Here is a 22,359-nt window from a genome sequence, read left to right as displayed (position 1 = left end):
AGGTATTCACATATTCACATTCACACACGAGATTTCAGGACGGAAACATGTCAAAAGTTTTGAAAACAATGTCTTGATGTGTGGTTGTGACTCCAGGCCATTAAAATTATTAGAGAAATAATGCACTCCCGAAGTGGTTATGTGGCCACGACGCCGCGCCTATATAGAACGGTCTTTCTCCGTTCTCAAACAAATTAAGAACTACATTCGATATTTATTGACTGAACGCAAGCGCATATTGCGATAGAATACACTATAACTGTTTCCACTGATTAAGAAATATTTTTGTTTGCTTGGGTGGTAATATTAGGTCTATTATATTAATAGGGAAGGGGGGCCCAAAAATTTGTTTTGCCTATGCCACGAAAAGAGGTAAATCCGGCCCTGCACACATAATACAGTGTTTCAAATACACTTGAGCCTATTTTTCCTATTCTTTTTTCTTTTTTTGTTTCCTATACTGCTTGAACTAGAAGTGATCGAAACGCCACAGGAAGTGCTTGCTCACGCAGCGGCCAAAGGCTTGTTAGACGGCTTCCACCCAAACCAGCCAATGAAGAAAGAAGGCCGAGGCCGACGGTCCTGCAGGGCACCTGCCAATCAAAAACACTCTGTGAAGACACACCACACAGAGTGACCAATCACGCGTGGCGGAATTTTTGAAACATGAGATGAAAGGATGCAGCTCTGAGCCGACACCGACTCAACAGAATGGCAGAACTCAGGGGCCTCGGGGTCCATCACGCTATGGTTACTTCAATTTAACCAATACATGTCATAACATTCGCTTTAGCTTGATTTGATTGTTAATCCTGATGAGTAAACTACTGAGGAAAACGAACAAACGTCCTGTTTACTTCTGTATCTCCACAGATAAGCCCTCGAGTCCTCGACGTCCCTCTCAGGGCGGTTCTTCCAGGACAGGCCCCGCCCCCAACCACACCCCTTTCTCCAGTTCCTACCGTACAAGAGCACACTAACTCATTATTACTAAACTTGAGTGTCACTGCCATCAAAACAAAACATGCATATTTTCCAATGGCACTTGAATTTACATGCAAATAAAATACGGAGGGACACTTTTGTTTTGATGTAATTTATTTCCACAACATGGTACATTTAATATGGTGTAAAAATGAGTGTCTTAGTGGTCGATCTGGTTTTAAATACCACTTTGTGAGGAATAACGTTCCTGTGTTTGTTTGACATCTGAAGCTTCTGCTCTAGCAGAGACTCCTCATGTATGTGAAAGCCTGAAACGCTCTATGCAAGTACGCAAAATCTCTTAGCAAAGCAAGCTCAGGTCATGCATCACTGCGTTCCACTATTCATAATGCAATGCAAGTATGTTTTGCATCTTCAGCACGGCGGGCGTTAGTGTAAATCGACGTCTTCTACGGTTTCTCAAGGAGTCATGGTGAAGAAACGGTTTTAAGGGTATGTTGCTTTGTAAGGTTGAGTCAAGATGGTTTGCATCCCATTTTACTTTCACATGTGGAATACTTAATGAAAAAATAACCAAGGGACTTTATTTTACCATTTGAGATGCAATTGTGAAAATGTCACCAACACACCAAAATAAGAGGTTTTTCGTCTCAGCATTTCAATGGTATTGATCAAGGTTGAATCAACATAGATATTGTGAAGCGGTTTCATTATCTAGTAAAAGTTCAACATTATATGTATTTTGTTAATCTTAAATTACTGACAGTTTAGATTTTTTTTTATCCAGTTAAAGCTCTTTTAGTGTAACTGGCTTCAGCTGGTGCTTCAGTGTCTTTCTGCTGTCAAATCTTTGCTGATTTTTATCAAGTAAACGTCAGAATAACTGCAGTAATATTTCCAGATGAACACTTACTGGACTGAAGCAGCTCAGCTTTACTTGATTCTCCATCAATCATGTTTTAGAGTCTCAAATCTGATCCTCAGGATCTTTTGAGGAGCGTTTGTTTCCAGAAGCTTTACTTTCACTGTTCCTCAGCGGAGGAATGATCTTCACAAGCCTCCAGAACATCTCACATCTTCTGAGGAGCCTTTATTTCTTCAGCTGTCAATCGCTGCATTATATGTTTGGAGCATTTCAATCTCATCTCACTGAGACCGATTACTGGAGATACAGAGAGACTGATATTTAGATCATTTTATGTCCGTATCTGTTCTACTGTTATAAAGATCTCACTGATTTACATCACAAGCAAGCAGAAGCATCACAAGCTGTTTTAACTTCATATTCTCACTCTATCAGACTATATGAGCCATAAAAGCCTGATGGAGCAAATATATGATACTCAACTTAAAACACACATGGAAACTTTTTTTATATATATATACATTGTCTAAAGGTTCAAACTGCTTAACTCTTTCATTTAAAAAAAAATATTTCACACATAATACAGACTAACTTTGATATCTGGACATCTGAATAAAAAATCATTTATACATTTGAAGGAGCTTCTTTTGAATACTGAGGTCTTTCACTGCCACAGGAACACTCAGAGTTTGTACAAAAGCATAACACATATGTGACCCTGGAGCACAAAAGCAGTCATAAGTAGCACAGGTATATTTGTAGCAATATCCAACAATACATTGTATGGGTCAAAATTATCAATTTTTCTTTTATGCCAAAAATCATTAGGATATTAAGTAAAGATCATGTTCCATTAAGTTATTTAGTAAATTTCCAATCGTAAATATATCAAAACTTAATTTTTGATTAGTAATATGCATTGCTAAGAACTTAATTTGAACAACTTTAAAGATGATTTTCTCAATATTTCGATTTTTTTTTTACACCCTCAGATTCCAGATTTTCAAATAGTATCTCAGCCAAATATTGTCCTATCCTAACAAACCATACACCAATGGAAAGCTTATTTATTCAGCTTTCAGATGATGTATACATATCAATTTCCAAAAATTGACCCTTAAGACTGGTTTTGTGGTCCCGGGTCAGATATGCGTCGCTGTTTGCGTACTTGCGCAGGGACTCTTTCAGGCCTTGGTGTTTAACTAAAGGAGTATGTTTGTGTGATCAAAAAATCCCCATTCCGCTCTTCATTACAGAATGCGACTGAGCAGATGTTACAGACAAACTCTGATGTATTACAATATTCCCACTGAACATCGTGATATGATGATGATGATAAATTCACTCTAAATTTCTTGGGGAAAGAAAAATTTATAAAGGACCCAATTTCCAGAGTGTGTGAATGAGCGGGTGGTTTGAAATGAAACGCACTGTGGCTTGAATCAAGGCCATGCGTGTGAAGACTTGCATTGATCTGAGCGTGACGAGATCAGTGCGACATGAACACTGACGCCCTCGAAATACTTGAGTGAGAATGTGTTAGTGTAAGGCAGACGCATGCTTCATTCAGCGCCGACATCCTCATTCATCTCGCTTGTCTTTTTTTGTTATGTTGGCCTGTGTTTCTCTTCTCGTTTGCATCAGTAAATACACACACACACACACCACCCCTGCTGTCCGTCACAGCCGCTCTGTTCCGTCATTGGTGGGGAACCTCGGGGGCGGGCTTCTTTTTCAGAGTGTCTATAATTGATTGGACGCCGCGCTTGACGCTGGACGTTACGCGGCGGGTGACGGAGTCGGTAGGGGGCGGAGTCAAGGAGCCGGTCTTCCCCAGACACTTCTGATACCGCAACTAGAGAAAAACACAGATTTAACCCATAAACGATGTACGATACACTTAACTCTACAATTTAACACTTTATGTACAGAATCTGTGGCATGCTGTCGCTCACACCAGAAAATAAACTTGTCGTTCATCGAAAAACGAAAACTAATTTTGAATTAAACTATTTATGAGCGAACGCAAGTTGTGTGAACAAAGTTTCTTGAGCGAATGCAAACGTGAGCTGACAATTTTTTGTGAGTAAGCGCAAACATTTTGAGACTTTGACTGCAAAATTTATTGGAGACGTTTTGTTAGCCAACACCAGTGTTTCAAGGGAGCGCAAAAGATTTGAGTGCGAACGCAAAGTTTCTCGAGGGGACACAAAACATTTGTGAATGAAAGCAAAAGTTGCTTGCAGCAAACACAAGCATTGTGTGAGCTAACAAACGTTTTTGCCTAATGCAAAATTTCTTAAGCGAGTTTTGTTGAGTTAACAAAAAATGTTAGGTTAGGTTTACTCAAGAAACCTTGTTTGCACACAATCTTTGCGTTTACTCTCCAAACTTATGTATTCTTTCAAACTTTAAATTCGCTCAAATGAACATTTGTTAGCTAACATGTTTGCTTTTGCTTTCTAACCATTTCATTTGCTCTCAAAAAAAGTGCACTGCCTCAAACTTTGCTCACAAAGCGTTTGTTAGCTAACATGCTTGCATTCGCCCAAACTTTTGTATTCCCTCACAACACTTTGCGTTTGCACAAAAAACTTTTGTAATATTACAACGTTTGCTCACACAATGTTCCCTTGAGAAGCTTTGCATTCAGTCTCAATTTTTGTGTTCCCTAAAATCTTTTCTGGTAGATCTTAATGTATGCATTTATTGTATTCATTGTATTCATCCACAAACATTTTGTATTTGCTTTAAAAACCTTTAACTCAAATGTTTGCGTTCGCTTAAGTTCTGCATTCGCCAAAAATTCTGTTAGAAATTGTTATTCTGAGTTCAATCAAAAAACTCCGTTAATTCAGAACACTTTTCTAAGCTCACAAAATGTTCCCCTGAGAAACTTTGCATTCAGTCTCAATTTTTACATTCGAGAAACTTTGCGTTTGCTTATTAAAACATGCGTTCCCTCAAACTTTGAGTTTGATCTCAATGTTTCTCACAGCATTTGCATTCATTCAAACACTTTGCGTTTGCACAAAAAACTTTTGTAATATTACAACGTTTGCTCACACAATGTTCCCTTGAGAAGCTTTGCATTCAGTCTCAATTTTTGTGTTCCCTAAAATCTTTTCTGGTAGATCTTAATGTATGCATTTATTGTATTCATTGTATTCATCCACAAACATTTTGTATTTGCTTTAAAAACCTTTAACTCAAATGTTTGCGTTCGCTTAAGTTCTGCATTCGCCAAAAATTCTGTTAGAAATTGTTATTCTGAGTTCAATCAAAAAACTCCGTTCATTCAGAACACTTTTCTAAGCTCACAAAATGTTCCCCTGAGAAACTTTGCATTCAGTCTCAATTTTTACATTCGAGAAACTTTGCGTTTGCTTATCAAAACATGCGTTCCCTCAAACTTTGAGTTTGATCTCAATGTTTCTCACAGCGTTTGCATTCATTCAAGAAACTTTGTTCACTTGCAAACTTTTGCATTCCCTAAAGAAATAGTTTGTTTGAAAAAACTTCTGCATTAACTCTCAAACTGTTGCGTTCTCTCACAAATTGTATTTGTTTTTTCTCACAACACTTTGCACTCGCTCACAAAACTTTTGCTAGCTCACAAAATATTCCCTTGAGAAATTTTGGGTTTAGTCTAAATTTTTGCTTTCCCTCGAGAAAGTTGTTTGCTATCAAAACATGCGTTCCCTCAAACTTTGAGTTTTACTCACAAAACTTTTGTTAGCTTGTGTTTGCAAAACTACTGTATTCACTTACTTTTGTGTTTGCTCTCAAACTGTTGCATTCGCTCAAATTCGCTCATAAAATATTTGTTCATGCAAGAAAATTTACATTTGTTTGCAAAAGTTTTGTTAGCTCACGCAATGATAGTTTTCTCACAACACTTTGAGTTCGCTCCCAAAACGTTTAACTCATAAAATGTTTGCATTTGCTCAAGAAACTTTTGCTTGCTTTCTCTTGAGAGATTTTTGTGTTTGCTTTCAACTTTTGCATGCCCTCTGGATACCTTGTGTTCGCATAAAATACTGAAAAGTGAAGCTCATATTTTTTGCTATCGTAAAGCTTTTTTTGTTTTTTATAACACTTGCATAAATTATTCAGTCTGTGTGTCAAATTACAAAATGCAAATGTATCTAAATCAGTTTTGGGTTTACTTGAGAAACTTTGCTTTGGCTAGTAAAATTTGTGTTAGGTCACAATTTTTCATTCGCTCAAGTGTTCCTTCTCAACGTTTCACCTTGCCTGGTTTAAAGTTGTATTTAACCTGTAATATTCCTTGTGATTTCCGTGTGACGTGTGTTTGTCACTCACCACACAGGCTGACTGCACAGCCTCCGACACGCTTCCCGCGTTGGGTTCGCACCAGAACACGTGACACTGGAAGTGCTGGTTTCCCGTGTCCATGATGAACGCAAACGTATGGACATCACGCCCCACACCCATGAAAGACAGGAAGCGCACGCAACACTCCACTATGACTTGCTCCTCCTCTTCCTGTCCGAACAGAAGAGAAATGACAGTAATAAACCTGTCTATCCGATGTCACCAGCTCTGAATTACTTTCACAGGCCTGTGAATGTTTCATCAGGATCCAAGCAGAAAAAGAAGAGCTTGAGTCGCACAGTTTTGACTTCTGTGCAGTGAATTTGTCCTCAGATTTTCCTGGTGTCCATATGGACCAAGTTTTTTGTCTTTTGGACATTTTAAACTCAGAATATACAGGTGAATTAATCATTAAGGGCCAAACTTGGCATTTATGTTTGCGAAGTAAGTGAATAAATCTAAATTATTGGATATCAGTCCTCATGGGTCGCACCCCAAATTACATTGGCTTATATCTGCAAAACAACTGAACACATTTTTGTCTCTAGATGACATTTAATGACAAAAAGCATTGAAATATAATTTTTCCTCATAACTCATTTTTTCCATTGCATTTCCCTTTATGGGCTCCATAAAATGCAGAAGAGTGAAGCACGTTTTTTGCTTTTTAAAAAAAGCACTTTCAGTAAAATTGACGATTAGGTCACAAAACTTTTGCATTCACTTACAAACATTTTGCGTTCACTCTCAAACTTTGTGTTAAACTCTTAAAAATAAAGGTGTTTCACGATGCCATAGAAGAACCTTTTTGTCTAAATGGTTCCATAAAGAGCCTTTAACATCTGAAGAACCTTTCTGTTTCACAGAAGTTTCTTTGTGGCGAAAGAAGGTTCTTCAGATTATAAAAAGGTAAGAAAGAGATGCTTCTTTAAAGAACCTTTGACTTAATGGTTCTTTGTGGAACCAAAAATGGTTCTTCTACGGCATCGCTGTGAAGAACCTTTATTTTTAATAGTGTAGCTCACAAAATGTTCTGAGTTTTTAGTTTTCGAGAAACTTTGCGTTCGCTTTCGAAACCGTGTACGCTTAAGGAACTTTGCATTTGTTCACAAAAAGCATATAGTTTTTTTTCCTCCTGTCTCATGTTTTGTTTTTTTAAAGCACTTACATGAATCTGGTAAATCCTCTGGATACCTTGTGTTCGCATAAAATACTGAAAAGTGAAGCTCATATTTTTTGCTATCGTAAAGCTTTTTTTGTTTTTTATAACACTTGCATAAATTATTCAGTCTGTGTGTCAAATTACAAAATGCAAATGTATCTAAATCAGTTTTGGGTTTACTTGAGAAACTTTGCTTTGGCTAGTAAAATTTGTGTTAGGTCACAATTTTTCATTCGCTCAAGTGTTCCTTCTCAACGTTTCACCTTGCCTGGTTTAAAGTTGTATTTAACCTGTAATATTCCTTGTGATTTCCGTGTGACGTGTGTTTGTCACTCACCACACAGGCTGACTGCACAGCCTCCGACACGCTTCCCGCGTTGGGTTCGCACCAGAACACGTGACACTGGAAGTGCTGGTTTCCCGTGTCCATGATGAACGCAAACGTATGGACATCACGCCCCACACCCATGAAAGACAGGAAGCGCACGCAACACTCCACTATGACTTGCTCCTCCTCTTCCTGTCCGAACAGAAGAGAAATGACAGTAATAAACCTGTCTATCCGATGTCACCAGCTCTGAATTACTTTCACAGGCCTGTGAATGTTTCATCAGGATCCAAGCAGAAAAAGAAGAGCTTGAGTCGCACAGTTTTGACTTCTGTGCAGTGAATTTGTCCTCAGATTTTCCTGGTGTCCATATGGACCAAGTTTTTTGTCTTTTGGACATTTTAAACTCAGAATATACAGGTGAATTAATCATTAAGGGCCAAACTTGGCATTTATGTTTGCGAAGTAAGTGAATAAATCTAAATTATTGGATATCAGTCCTCATGGGTCGCACCCCAAATTACATTGGCTTATATCTGCAAAACAACTGAACACATTTTTGTCTCTAGATGACATTTAATGACAAAAAGCATTGAAATATAATTTTTCCTCATAACTCATTTTTTCCATTGCATTTCCCTTTATGGGCTCCATAAAATGCAGAAGAGTGAAGCACGTTTTTTGCTTTTTAAAAAAAGCACTTTCAGTAAAATTGACGATTAGGTCACAAAACTTTTGCATTCACTTACAAACATTTTGCGTTCACTCTCAAACTTTGTGTTAAACTCTTAAAAATAAAGGTGTTTCACGATGCCATAGAAGAACCTTTTTGTCTAAATGGTTCCATAAAGAGCCTTTAACATCTGAAGAACCTTTCTGTTTCACAGAAGTTTCTTTGTGGCGAAAGAAGGTTCTTCAGATTATAAAAAGGTAAGAAAGAGATGCTTCTTTAAAGAACCTTTGACTTAATGGTTCTTTGTGGAACCAAAAATGGTTCTTCTACGGCATCGCTGTGAAGAACCTTTATTTTTAATAGTGTAGCTCACAAAATGTTCTGAGTTTTTAGTTTTCGAGAAACTTTGCGTTCGCTTTCGAAACCGTGTACGCTTAAGGAACTTTGCATTTGTTCACAAAAAGCATATAGTTTTTTTTCCTCCTGTCTCATGTTTTGTTTTTTTAAAGCACTTACATGAATCTGGTAAATGTGTTAAATTGTATTTAGGAATGAAATTGTAAAACGTATTTAAAACTGTTGTTGCATTCACTCACTAAGATTTTGCATTCCCTTGAGAAAATGTGTGTTAGTTCACAAAATGTTTCCGTTCGAACATGCTTCACTTCTCTGTATTTTGCAGAGCCCATAAAAAGAACATGATGATGAATGGAAAGAATTAGATGGGAGGAAAAAATAATTTCAGTGCTTTTTGTGAACGAATGCAAGGTTTCTCAAGTGAACTTTTTTTTTTTTTTTTTTAACACTTGCATGAATTATTTGGTAAAGGTGTTAAACCGTATTAAGAATGCAAATGTAAGAAGTGTCTAAATCAGTATCCAATCAAAATTAAATTTCTTTAAAATTTTTTGTCTCTAGACTACATTTAATGACAGTCAGACAAAATCCAAGGATTAGTTTGTAAATGATCGTCTATGCGGAGATGGAAATGAATGTGCTTTTTGCTGTTTTTAATATTTAGCAAAAATGTGAATCTGATGAATGTGTATGCCTGAGTACTGAGTGGGAAGTTTGAGGTCTCACAGTGTCTGATGCACAAACTATTTCAGGGCAGAAGAAAATGTAGAAATTGTCACAAGAATGTAAAGCGTCACCTTTTCTTTGATGACAGTAATTGTGGCGTCAGCGACGTTGAGCAGGACAGGGGTCCAGTCCTCTTTCCCTGCGGTGGACATCAGACTGTCTATCGCTCCATTTATCATGTCCATTCCTGAAACACACCATTTGAGAAAAAACATTACAGTTCCTTACAGTTACACAGGGTGAAGGTTAAAATAAAGAATCGTGTATAAATGAGTTTGCTTCCAAAACCTAGTGATCAGTCTGACTGTCAGCATCCAAACAGAGATGAAGCACATGAGTGACTGATTTACTTTGTCAAGCTGATTTGAAATGATGTGTATTGTGAAAAGCACTTTACAAATAAATTTGACTTGACTGATTTGAATACGCTCAATACAGGCATCATACAAATGTCAACATTTTCGATATCGATACCGATACCTTGATTTCGATACCGGTTCCTGAACGATACTTTTTTCGATACCAATTTGAACAAGATTGCATTATCTAAAAAAAAATAAAACTTTAATTTTTCAGCTTGTTGATGTTTATACAAACTCAAAGACTCATCTCCTGAGCCACTGCACAAAGGAACAAAATGTAACCAACACAATAAATCAGTGCAAATAGTTTTAATAAAGCTCAAATAGTCTTCAGTTTACACATCTGTTAGCTACATTTACACTAGTGCATGTTCGTTTTAAAACGCATAGCTCAGACAGAATCATGATTTCTATTTATTTTCCACTGATTTACTGATGAGCATTAGCAGCTTCCAGCGCTGTCTGGTTGTGTTCTCTCTTCCATGTGTTCTCTCTCGGTGTATTACAGTACCACGAGAGCTAAAGAGAGCAGACTGCTCCGTGCGCTTTCGAATCGCACTCTCGGATGTCAAACACTGATCGATCTGCGCCGCACCTCTTCTAGTCGAACACACCGGCTAGTGCTGCAGGTTTATTGGCTCACTGACGCTGATGAGATTAACTTATCTCCTCCTCCTTAGGTATCGAAATTTGGTACCGAACGACGAGACGTTTTTCGATACTCGATGGTATCGAGGCATTTCGGTCGGTGCCTAAAAAGTATCGAACTCGATACCCAGCCCTACTCATTACATGACATGCACAAGACTCGTCTCAGAAGTGCATGCTGCAAAGCCAGTGATGTGATGCTTTCTCCCATTGTGTTGGGGTCAATTTGACCTACACTCGATTTTCAAACTGCTTGAAATACTGGTAAAAGTATTTATTTATTTTTAAAATTTGGTGAATATTTCTCATTTAAGGCCACGAATGTACATGAAAAATTTCAACACACAAATGTGTTTTGGAAAGGCTGCACAAAGTTTCTTAGGACTTTTGTGTTGGGGTCTGTCTTACCCACACTCGATATTCAAACTGCTTAAAATACTGGTTAAAGTATTTATTTATTTTTAAAATTTTGTGAATATTTCTCATTTAGGGTCATGAACGTGCATGCAACGTTTCAACTCACAGATGTGTTTTGGAAAGGCTGCACAGATTTCTTTAGGACTTTTGTGTTGGGGTCAGTTTGATCCACACTCGATATTCAAACTGCTCGAAATACTTGTTAAACTGTTTATTTATTTTAAAAATTTGGTGAATATTTTCCATTCTGGGTCATGAATGTGCATGTAAAGTTTCAACACAGAGATGTGTTTTGGAAAGGCTGTACAAATGTTCTTACAACTTTTGTGTTGGAGTCATATTGACTCACCTATTGGTTTCCATGCAGTTTGCCAAAATCAACACTACGAAAGACACTAAAGTCAGGTAAAAAACAGAAAACCTTTATTGTAGCTTGACAAACACAAAAATATGCAATACATGTGAATTTGTGTAATTTAATACTCAAAGTTTACTCAAAACTGAGATTTGTCTTCTGAATCAACCAAAGAAAATTCACTGTTTCTTTATCTAATTGAGTATCACGGTCAAAAAAAAAATCTGGCTTGTTTTGGATCTCAATTGTGAGAAACACATTTCAGTAATTAATATCAGTATATTTTATAACTGGCATCTCAAGCTTATTGGAATGCATTTTTGCTTTTGTAGTTCCATTTATTTCTGTTGTGTTTTAGGCAATACAGATTGTTTCAGAGCAGCTTGACATTGATAAACAGGAAATTAATGGTGCTCAAAATTAATCATTTATGAAACAAGTTCAATTTCAGCTGTAAAACAGCTCCACAGAAGACAATAGTGTCATTATTCAGCTCATTTTGAATCAGTTTAGTTGAATAACAGTATTGATGTTGCAAAGTAACATGGCTCATTTAATAAGGACGCCCTTGGTTTTTGTTCAAATGAAGTTCATAGTGTAGTGTGTGTGTGTGTGTGTGTGTGTGTTTTACCTATAGGTCGCAGTACTGACGTCATTCCCAGGTAAAACGCATGGAAACTGTGTTGTAGGTCAGTCTTTGGTGTTGGAAACTCTACTAAAGAAACACACCGATGAGAAACACGAGCTGAACATCACGCAGAAGATTTCACTCATCGGTCCAAGCGCCGGCGAGGGAATCTATGCTCTAAATGCATTTGCACATAGCGGGAACCTCTGGCATGATGAAAACAGAGCTAAGCATCCCTCAGGAGCCCAGAAATCCTGCGCTGTACGTTTTGCATTATAAAACAGCTAGCGGACAAGCCGTATTTGAAGCAGCTGTAAACTGTGATAGAGATGAGACGGATGTAAATGCAGCAGCGGCAGTGATTCTGTGATTTGTAACACGGGTGATTTAATTGCATTTTAATGGGTCAGAACTGCAGCTTTCATTATCCCACTGATCATTACAGGAATTTACAGCAGGAATGAAATAAAGCGTGAGCGTGTGCTGAGGTCAGCACGGCCCATCACTTTATTTATGGACTTGCACTGCTGGAGCATGAATTTACAATTCTCCAAATACACATATATATATACACACACCCACACACAAACACACAAAATATATTTACATCAAAACAGATGAATATACCTAAAGAAAAACAGCTTATAGGTCTATTTATATTTGTGTTTTAGCTGCAACAAAACAATGCATCTCTGTGGACCGCAGTTGTGTTTACACAGCGAAAAGATCATTGACCAATGAACTTTAGATACATGTTAAGTTCTTACATTAAAAATGCAGTTTCATTGAAATTAATTAACCGTTTTGGTGCAAAAAAAAAGATTTGCATAATTTTCTTGCTTTGCTCATTTCAGTTTCATTTCAGGCCATCTGTGTGTTTTGTTCATAAAACAAAACACTTAAACATTTGGACTCACTGACTGAATTTACGTCATTATTTTAACCTTCTGTTCTAACAGCTTATGCTTAAATTGATTGAAATTAGTTTCATAGAATATAAATTGTGCCTAAATATGAATTTCTTTAAAAAACTATTAATTACATTTTACTTAAGTTTAAAATAAACTAAAACAACTAAACATTAAGATAAGCTGACATTTCTTATTTTAATGTGTTTGCTCAAAAGCTGTCATTTTTATTTAAGAACCAGGATTTTCACGGTCTTGGAAAACCTGGATATATGACAATTTTAAAAGTGTGATTTCTAGAAATGGAAATGAATAGTCTTAAAAGTCTTAAAGTCATGGAAGTTTTGTCATTACAGAAAAAAAATTATAATGAATGTTTTTTTTTATGTCAAACTAAAATATTTTATTAGGTAGAAATTGCAATATGACTACAAAATTAAAAGAAATAGCTATTTATGAAGAAAAAAAAACAATCCTGTACTCACAAAAGACTACACATAAAAATAGAAAGTGTCAACTCTGAATAACATTCAAATAAAATTTTGAATTATGGAATTTAGTTATTTTAATTTATAATTTATTAAATTTGTATAAATACAGTTCTAAAACAAACTTTTACGCTCTAATGCAAAAGTTCTTAAAAGAAACTGTTACTTATGAAAAAATACTGTAATAATCACAAAAGAAAAACCTTAATGCAAATTCATTAGAAATAAAGTGTAAACCCTGAAGAAAATTCAATGAAACTTCTGAAATTATGAAATTTAATTATATATAATTATTTTGCAAATAAAGTTTGAAATAAACACTGTTATGCGCTAATGCAAAAGTTATAAAAATAAATTGCTATTTATGAAAAAAAAAAATAAAAACCTGTAATCACAAGAGTAGAGCAATTATATCAATTAACTGGCAATAAAAATAGCAAATCCAAAAGAACATTCAAGTGAAACTTCTGGAATTATGGAATTCAATTATTTCAATATTTTTACTTAATTATTTTACATGCACAATACTTTGTTTTTAAATGCAAAAGTTAGAAAAATAAATGTATTTAATTACTTTATGAATAAAAATTGAAAAACTTTTGCATAACAGCAAAAGTACCTTAGCCTATACATGGAGGGCCTTCAAACGGGGCCTTGGAGTCAAACAGGTTACTCACAATCATCAAACGTCCAGATTTGATTGGTCATGTTACTGAACATCATTGCCGGCGCGTGTGAAGCTCTTACCTCTCAGAGGAACATCAGAGCTGAACTGAGACGAGGAGCCTGCGACGGGACCGACGCTCCTGCGTTCAGCCATAATCTGAGAAAACATACAACACGACTGAGTTAAACAGCCTGAGTTCCTCTCCAGCCTCCTGTCAGTCTCTCTGCTCATGCAGGTCATTAATCTGAAGACAATAAATCTGAGCTCAATGTTAATCAAAGCCTGTGGATGGACGTGCTGAGAGGGCAACTTTACGTGAGGATGGACGGCGCATACTAACACACACACACACTCAACCCACGACGCAAAGAAATACTGGAAACACAGATATTTTCCCTAAGAAGACACATTTATCTTCACCAGTGTTTGAACTATACCGTGGACTTTGGGGGAGCCCACTTGTTTTTTTTTAATAACGGGTGGGGGGGTTCGTGCGCTTGCGCATGCCTCAAAAGAGTGCTTTCAATGTCTTACAAAGATACATAACAGCTACAAGTGTATGCACTACTTGCTTTATGCAAGCACTATACAGGATAAATCACTATACAGGATTTACCCTATTATACTTTATCGACACGAATTGACAGGTGAAAAAACAAACAGCCACCCACAAATAGTCTATAAACAAAGCATCAGGCTGTCTTTGAGTTCACATGAACAACGGTTAAAGTTACTCGTCGTCAGGCTACAGAAAAATACCATAATTCCTCCGTTCAATTAGGACTAAGGCATCGAGAGTCACGCAGACCTATAACAACCCAGCCACAACACATAATTGCGAATAACATGCCTTACCTTAACACAGAATCGACCACAGAGTCCAACGTTTATATTTTTTCTACGAATCTTTGAGTTAACATGTACTAAACATGAGTGGAATTTGCACTGCAGCGCCCCCACACCTTGATGCTCATGACAAGAATAGCATGTATAGTTATCTTTATTGAAGTGAATTAGGTTTAAATCGCCGTCATGCATGAATGAATGATATTTTTGCAATTTTACACATAATAATCCACGATGATCACATTACACAAAACTGAAATTGCACGTCAAAATAACACATTGTCAATATTTTTTGAGACCCCCCCAAAATTTCACAAATCCCGTTTTCAGGGGAGCCCATGTCTTATTAAGGGGAGCCGAGCTCCCCCGTAGTTCGCACCCTGATCTTCACAGACCGACAGAAAAGGCTTCAGATCAAACCGGACAGATGATTGGTTGCTGAGGCTCTTTCCTCATAAATTATTAATGAGCCTGATAATAAATATGCGACTAGTGATTCAATTTGTCAGTATGAAAGCGAGTGTTTGTTTGCTGTGATTGTGAATGTCTGCGGATTGTTTCTCGATTCTCGCTCCTCACCTTCGAGCAGATCTGCTTCAGGCTGCTGGCGACGCTTTCCGCGGGACTGTCACATTGAAACACGTGGCATTTCAACACACGCGTGTTCTTGTCACGGGCCACATACGCAAAATCCCTGAAACGGAATGAGAGAGACACTTTGTGTTTGAGTTTGTAAAGCAAGAATCGGTAAACAGGTTTAAAACTAGAAACACAGACATTAAAGTGTGTTACTGTCACAGGACTCAAAGGGGCGCTAGAGTTTCCTTCAGATGGTTATGATAATAAATCAGATTATTATGCATGCAAGTAGATATAAACATGTCAACAGTTTAACTAAGTTAAACTAACTCAGGCAGTGGATGAAGAATCTATAGGAAATACTGTGTCATTTAATTTTCACTTTTTTCACATTATACTGAAAATCACACCATTTACGAGCAGATTTTCACAAATTGAGCAGGCAAAACAGGCTAATTATGATCATTTTTAAATGAAGACAATAAAAAAATAAAAAAACACTTGCTAAAAATGAATCAAAGTAGAATTAAATGTAAAAACAATCAAAATAAAATGCTCACTACAAAGCAATTAAATCACAAATGCAACGCTTTAAAATAAATATTAAAATAAAATAAAGTCCTTATTAAAAATCAATCAAATAAAAAAATTACAATTAAAATAATACATTTTAAAATAAAAACAATCATGCATGTCATGACCATTAACCAACATCACAGAGTTGATATTAACTGGATATTAACTTTAATCTCAGGGGGCTTCAAGTACATATTTTGGCTCAAAGAGGTTCAGATGATTAAAAAAAACATTTGGGAAAAGCCAGTGTAAATAATTCAACCACAGGAACCTCACACAGATTCATCATGCAATTCATCAAATGTCCACAAATGAAAATAAATTGTGTTCAGATTGAAGAGCATTTGCAGCATGATTGTGTGAGGCATTAGAACAGGACAGCAGCTAATGAGACACCAGCAGAAAACCATCCGTCAGACAGAGACCTGAGAGAAACAGTCAGCTGGAGGAATATCTATATGTGCGTGTTGTGAATGTAAAGGTTAATGGTTTTGTGGCCGTGTTTCAGTGTCACTCGTGACATTCAGAGTACTGCGGCGACCGCCAGCAAACCTCGACACAGTCAAACACTTTCTGACGTCTAGAGCAGCTCGATCTGAGCAAACGCTCGACAAAATACACAAAAACACACTGCTGCTGATTAAACGCCTCCATTTAACTAAATTCATTTTCGGTTTTATTCTGATTAATTGTGCAGCCCTAGTGGCTGGTTTGGGTGGTTGCTAGGGTGTTGCTATGGTGTTTTGGGTGGTTGCTAGGGGTTTTCCTCTAGTATGGTCTGAAGCGAGTGTGATATTCTGGTCTGCTGTTGGTGGTTGTTCTGGGTGGTTTCTAGGGTGTTAATGGTATTCTGGGTGGTTTCTAGGGTGTTGCTATGGTGGTTGTTAGGGGTTTTCCTCTGGTATGGTCTGAAGCGAGTGTCTCTGTGATATTTTGGTCTGCCGTGGGTGGTTGCTAGGGTGTTATGAGTGGTTTCTATGGTGTTGCTGTGGTGTTCTTGGTGGTTGCTAGGTGTTTTCCTCTGGTATGGCCTGAAGCAAGTGTCTCTGTGATATTTTGGTCTGCCGTGGGTGGTTGCTAGGGTGTTATGAGTGGTTTCTATGGTGTTGCTGTGGTGTTCTTGGTGGTTGCTAGGTGTTTTCCTCTGGTATGGCCTGAAGCAAGTGTCTCTGTGATATTTTGGTCTGCCGTGGGTGGTTGCTAGGGTGTTATGAGTGGTTTCTATGGTGTTGCTGTGGTGTTCTTGGTGGTTGCTAGGTGTTTTCCTCTGGTATGGCCTGAAGCAAGTGTCTCTGTGATATTTTGGTCTGCCGTGGGTGGTTGCTAGGGTGTTATGAGTGGTTTCTATGGTGTTGCTGTGGTGTTCTTGGTGGTTGCTAGGTGTTTTCCTCTGGTATGGCCTGAAGCAAGTGTCTCTGTGATATTTTGGTCTGCCGTGGGTGGTTGCTAGGGTGTTATGAGTGGTTTCTATGGTGTTGCTGTGGTGTTCTTGGTGGTTGCTAGGTGTTTTCCTCTGGTATGGCCTGAAGCAAGTGTCTCTGTGATATTTTGGTCTGCCGTGGGTGGTTGCTAGGGTGTTATGAGTGGTTTCTATGGTGTTGCTGTGGTGTTCTTGGTGGTTGCTAGGTGTTTTCCTCTGGTATGGCCTGAAGCAAGTGTCTCTGTGATATTTTGGTCTGCCGTGGGTGGTTGCTAGGGTGTTATGAGTGGTTTCTATGGTGTTGCTGTGGTGTTCTTGGTGGTTGCTAGGTGTTTTCCTCTGGTATGGCCTGAAGCAAGTGTCTCTGTGATATTTTGGTCTGCCGTGGGTGGTTGCTAGGGTGTTATGAGTGGTTTCTATGGTGTTGCTGTGGTGTTCTTGGTGGTTGCTAGGTGTTTTCCTCTGGTATGGCCTGAAGCAAGTGTCTCTGTGATATTTTGGTCTGCCGTGGGTGGTTGCTAGGGTGTTATGAGTGGTTTCTATGGTGTTGCTGTGGTGTTCTTGGTGGTTGCTAGGTGTTTTCCTCTGGTATGGCCTGAAGCAAGTGTCTCTGTGATATTCTGGGCTGCCGTGAGTGGTTGCTAGGGTGTTATTAAGGTGTTTTGGGTTGTTTCTAGGGTGGCTACTATGCTGTTGCTAAGGCACTGTAGTTAGTTCATCAGTACAACTAAATTAAAATGAAAAATGTTTCCTTGGTGACTATATTAAATAAACACTGTTTTTTATATGTATATTTTATTTGACTTATTTTGTCAAGTAAAGAAAATGTTTAGTCTTGGTTAACTATAATAACCTGAAGCGGTTAAATTGTCAGTGTTCATATTTTTAGTAGATGGCTGAGGGAGGTTGATGATCATGGGTTCATGAGTTTATTTAAATGCGAGACCGAAACGCTGCAGTCTGAATGTGGCTTTTTATGCATCTGAAAACTGAATTCCCTATAAACTTCATGAACTGAAGCTCTGAGTAAAACTACACAACATACTGACACACTCTCCTCCGTCTCCACTTGCTACCTGCACATGAAGAGACTTCAGCTGACACGCTAAATCACAGGTGTGTGTTTCTCAGAAGTCTCAGAGCCCCAGCGATGAACCCATTCTGTCTGTCTGCACACACACACACACACACACACACACAAATATACACTCACGCAGAAATGAAAGGTTTCTGACAGACAGGATGATGATGAACTACATTATACTTTCAACTCATACTGTCAAATACTAATAAATGCACTGTTTATAATGAGAACATTACACACGTTTACCAAGCTGTCTGTATGAGACCCTGCATTGACTTCTGTTGTTCCTATATTAAACCAATGAGTGCTGGTCGTTAAGTCAATCCTCACTCACTAGTGCTGATAGTGCAGCGCTGAAACCTGTATCACTGAGTGTGTAAGTGCAGTGTTTGTGCTCCAGACATGAATGATTCCTCACATCATGTGTGTTGAGGAGATTTCGCATTAAAACAGGTAAAAAAAAAAACATAAATAAATTAAACACCCACAGACGCACACTGAAGGAGGAACACTCTTTTCAGCATAGTAACCATCTGCAACATCCTAGCAACCACCCAAAACACCATAGCAACTCCCTAGCAACCACCCACATCACAATTTTTTTAATTTGATTTAAATCACATTTTGAATTGCAGTGCACAATTTTTATCAGAAAAAAAATGAAATTACTTTTTTTCCCCCTGATTGTGCAGCCCTTCCACCCACAACACCCTAACAACCACAAAGAATACCTTGGCAACCACCCAAAACGCCAACAAAACCCTAGAAACCACACAGAACACCCTAGCCTCCACCCAAAGCACCATAGCAACACCTTAGCAACTACCCACATCACACTAGCAACACTTAGAAACCTCCCAAACCACCACCAGCACCCTGTAAACCACACCAAACACCATAGCAACACCTTAGCAACTACCCACATCACACTAGCAACACTTAGAAACCTCCCAAACCACCACCAGCACCCTGTAAACCACACCAAACACCATAGCAACACCTTAGCAACTACCCACATCACACTAGCAACACTTAGAAACCTCCCAAACCACCACCAGCACCCTGTAAACCACACCAAACACCATAGCAACACCTTAGCAACTACCCACATCACACTAGCAACACCTTAACAACCACCCAAACCACCACCAACACCCTGGAAACCACACCAAACACCATAGTAACATCTTAACAACCACCCAAACCAAAAACAACAGCCTAGACACCACACCAAACACAATAGCAACGCCCTAGCAACCACCCAAACCACAAACAACAGTCTAGAAACCACCCACATCACACTAGCAACCAGCTAAATCACCCTAGTAACTGCATAGCAACACCCTTGTTTTGTGACGGTGAGTTTAGCACAGGCTAAAATCTAGTCCTTCATTGTGCAGTTTGTCTCTGTCGGACCTTCATCTGTTCAGTATTGGTTTGTCAGATTGTACTATCATCTCACACACACACACACACATCCTTGTTTATACTACTTTGTGTAATTTAGTTGGACCCCACAAAGGCATCATCTTAAAAATTATAATAAAGAATAAATATAAAAATGTTAGATATAAGAATGTTTTCTGTGACAGGTAGGTTTAGGTTTGGACGATAGTATATTTAGTCATTTTATAGTCTTATATAAAAGATCATGTCTTTGTGGGGTCCTTAAATTGGTCAAGCTTTCCTTATTTTACTATCTTTGTGCGGTCTTTTGGTCCTCACCAAGTAGTAAAAACAAGTCCACACACACAAACAACACACTCACTCACTCACTCACTCACTCACTCACTCTCACACACAATCAATCACTGCCTGTTTCTGTCTTTTTCCCAAAAGATTGTGATTGTTTCAGCATGTCATTAATATCTGTCACCTCCATACAGACCCTCAGAGACATACACACACTCTCACTCTCTCTCTCTCTCTCTGACTGTATTGTGCTCACATTTGCAGAACGGCAAAAGTCATAAAACATTTACACACTCAGACAAACAGTGTCTCTTTCTCGGCATATTTTTTTTCTTGTATTTCTGCTTGCATTTGCACAATTTTGCACAAAATTATGCATGGACTCAGATTTGCTAAAAAAAAAAATCAGTTACTGAAACCATAAGGCATCCAACACGTAATAGAAACACTCATGTTTATATAGCCTAAACAAGCACATTTCATAGACTTTTCTATTAAACTAATTATAATGACTCTACCCAAAAAAGATTAAATGTAGCAGACAATTTCATCCTCAAAGTAAATTAAACACACACACACACACACACGAGTGCATGGAAACAGCAGCAGTGCGATGCAGCAGTGTGTGTGTGTGTGTGTGTGTGTTACTTACACTGATGTCACTCATCAGCATCCAGCTGCACTCTGGGTCGTTACTCCCATCGCCACGACGACCAGCATCCAGCACAAACACACTCTCTGATCTCTCCGTCTCTGATCCGTCCCTCCCTCAGCAAACACACGCGCCGCTCTGAGAGCCCAACACACTCCAACAACCTGCTCTCGCTCGCTCACACACACGCACGCACGCACACACACACACACACTCACTCTCTCTCTCGCTCTCTCACTCTCTCACTCTACTGCTGAAGGGATGCTGGACGATCAACAGACAGACAAAAAGTGGAAACCAGAAACAAACCAAAAAATTAAGAGGAACATACATTTAAAAAAAAAATCACAGACAGATAAATTGGCAAAATAAAAAAAAAAAAGAAATAGGGAAAAAATAATAAAAAAAAGAGTAGAAACAGAAAAAAAAAATGCGAATTTGAAAAAGTGTCGTATTTCGGAGAATTAAAGGGAATGAAACACTTCAGCATTTATTAGGTGAAATAAGAGAATGTGTTTCACTATCAGTGTGAAACAGAGATGCTACAAAAAGAGGGAGGACTCCACACACACACACACACACTCACACAGCTCCATATATAGAGCTGTGACTTCATCGCTTCAAAACCACGTGTGCATGGACACAGAAAACGCTGAGTGCTCCAAATATAGCGCAATGACTTCATCCACCGAATACACTCATTCATATTGTATAGAACAGAGTGTGTGTGTGTGTGTGTGTGTGTGTGTGTGATGTTTCTCTACAAGCGCAGGGAAAGAAACACACAATATTTATCCATTTTCCTTTCTTAACCAGGTTTATGGTCTCTAGCATCTCTACTCCATTTCTATGTCTGCATCTCTTATTACAGTACTTTTACAAGTTTTAAAATATAATAAAAAAAAACAAAAACAAATTTACTGATTTTGGATAATTTTACATTTGCATTAGCATTTTAATGTCTATCATTTTTATGAATTTTTATTTCGGGTTTTGAAATATTTTTTTTATTTTTATTGTTTTATTTTTATAAAAGTTAAACTAAAATAGAAATGTTGCTGAAATAATTTAGCACATAAATAACACAGTGAATCTCGGTCTGCAGCGGCATCTTCTGGTGAGCACCGGTACTGCAGTCACACTATCAAACTCAATGAAACGAAGCCCATTTTCATTGCTGACACTGTCAACTATCATGTTATAGAACAGCAGTTGATTTTAATGAAAACCTTCATCATCCTGTACTCACATGATATGGGTTATTCACGTCCACAAATCTGTGTTTCAGCAGAACAAATGCTCATTAATGTACAGCAGCAGTTACAACAAACCCTATTTGTTAGAGATCATTTGTTTATAATTATAATAACTAATGATTTTCTTAGCTGAAGGGTTTTGTAGCACCAAACACAGACAGACTTGTGATGAAGCTGGTCAGTGTAGTATGATGTTATACTGTAGTGCACATAGTATGTGCTAGAAACCGAACTGAAACATTATATCCATTATCTGTATTAATGAATGAGTTAGTGCACTACATGTATAATCTACTGTTCTACTACAAAATGTGCTGACTGACTAAGTGTGCATTATATTTTGTATTAGTGTAGTTTATGTTCTATAACATCCGTTAAATGACACAA

General features: G+C 37.9%; 1 protein-coding gene across 3 annotated transcripts; it reads right to left on the bottom strand.

Moving 5' to 3' along the window:
• Positions 1 to 2,916: 2,916 nt before the first annotated feature.
• Positions 2,917 to 20,894, bottom strand: LOC107676779 (amyloid beta A4 precursor protein-binding family B member 2-like). Of its 3 annotated transcripts, none has more exons than XM_016471460.1 (7): positions 20,717 to 20,894; positions 15,293 to 15,407; positions 13,948 to 14,023; positions 11,808 to 11,891; positions 9,466 to 9,581; positions 7,648 to 7,830; positions 2,917 to 3,665 (listed from the first exon to the last, which is right to left on the bottom strand). In XM_016471460.1, exons 3-7 carry the CDS (start codon positions 14,018 to 14,020, stop codon positions 3,510 to 3,512), a joined length of 612 nt encoding a protein of 203 aa, XP_016326946.1. In that variant the 5' UTR covers positions 14,021 to 14,023; positions 15,293 to 15,407; positions 20,717 to 20,894; the 3' UTR covers positions 2,917 to 3,509. The 3 variants fall into 3 exon arrangements, with proteins under 3 accessions (XP_016326946.1, XP_016326947.1, XP_016326948.1); XM_016471461.1 differs by having other exon boundaries at positions 11,808 to 11,888; XM_016471462.1 differs by lacking the exon at positions 11,808 to 11,891.
• Between the last annotated feature and the right edge of the window lie 1,465 nt (positions 20,895 to 22,359).

This window comes from Sinocyclocheilus anshuiensis, unplaced genomic scaffold (genome assembly GCF_001515605.1).
Source record: "Sinocyclocheilus anshuiensis isolate Anshui unplaced genomic scaffold, SAMN03320099.WGS_v1.1 scaffold84, whole genome shotgun sequence".
Taxonomy (NCBI): domain Eukaryota; kingdom Metazoa; phylum Chordata; class Actinopteri; order Cypriniformes; family Cyprinidae; genus Sinocyclocheilus; species Sinocyclocheilus anshuiensis.
The sequence above is the reverse complement of the archived record's forward strand: the minus strand, read 5'-3'. Positions and strand labels throughout refer to the sequence as shown.

Bases quoted from the DNA above. Each gene is read 5' to 3' on its own strand.
- LOC107676779 (XM_016471460.1), bottom strand. From the start codon at position 14,020: ATGGCTGAACGCAGGAGCGTCGGTCCCGTCGCAGGCTCCTCGTCTCAG. The intron at 11,892-13,947 runs GTAAGAGCTTCA...GTGTTTCTTTAG, and splicing joins CTCTGATGTTCCTCTGAGAG to TAGAGTTTCCAACACCAAAG. The intron at 9,582-11,807 runs GTAAAACACACA...GGTGTGTTTCAG, and splicing joins GTCAGTACTGCGACCTATAG to GAATGGACATGATAAATGGA.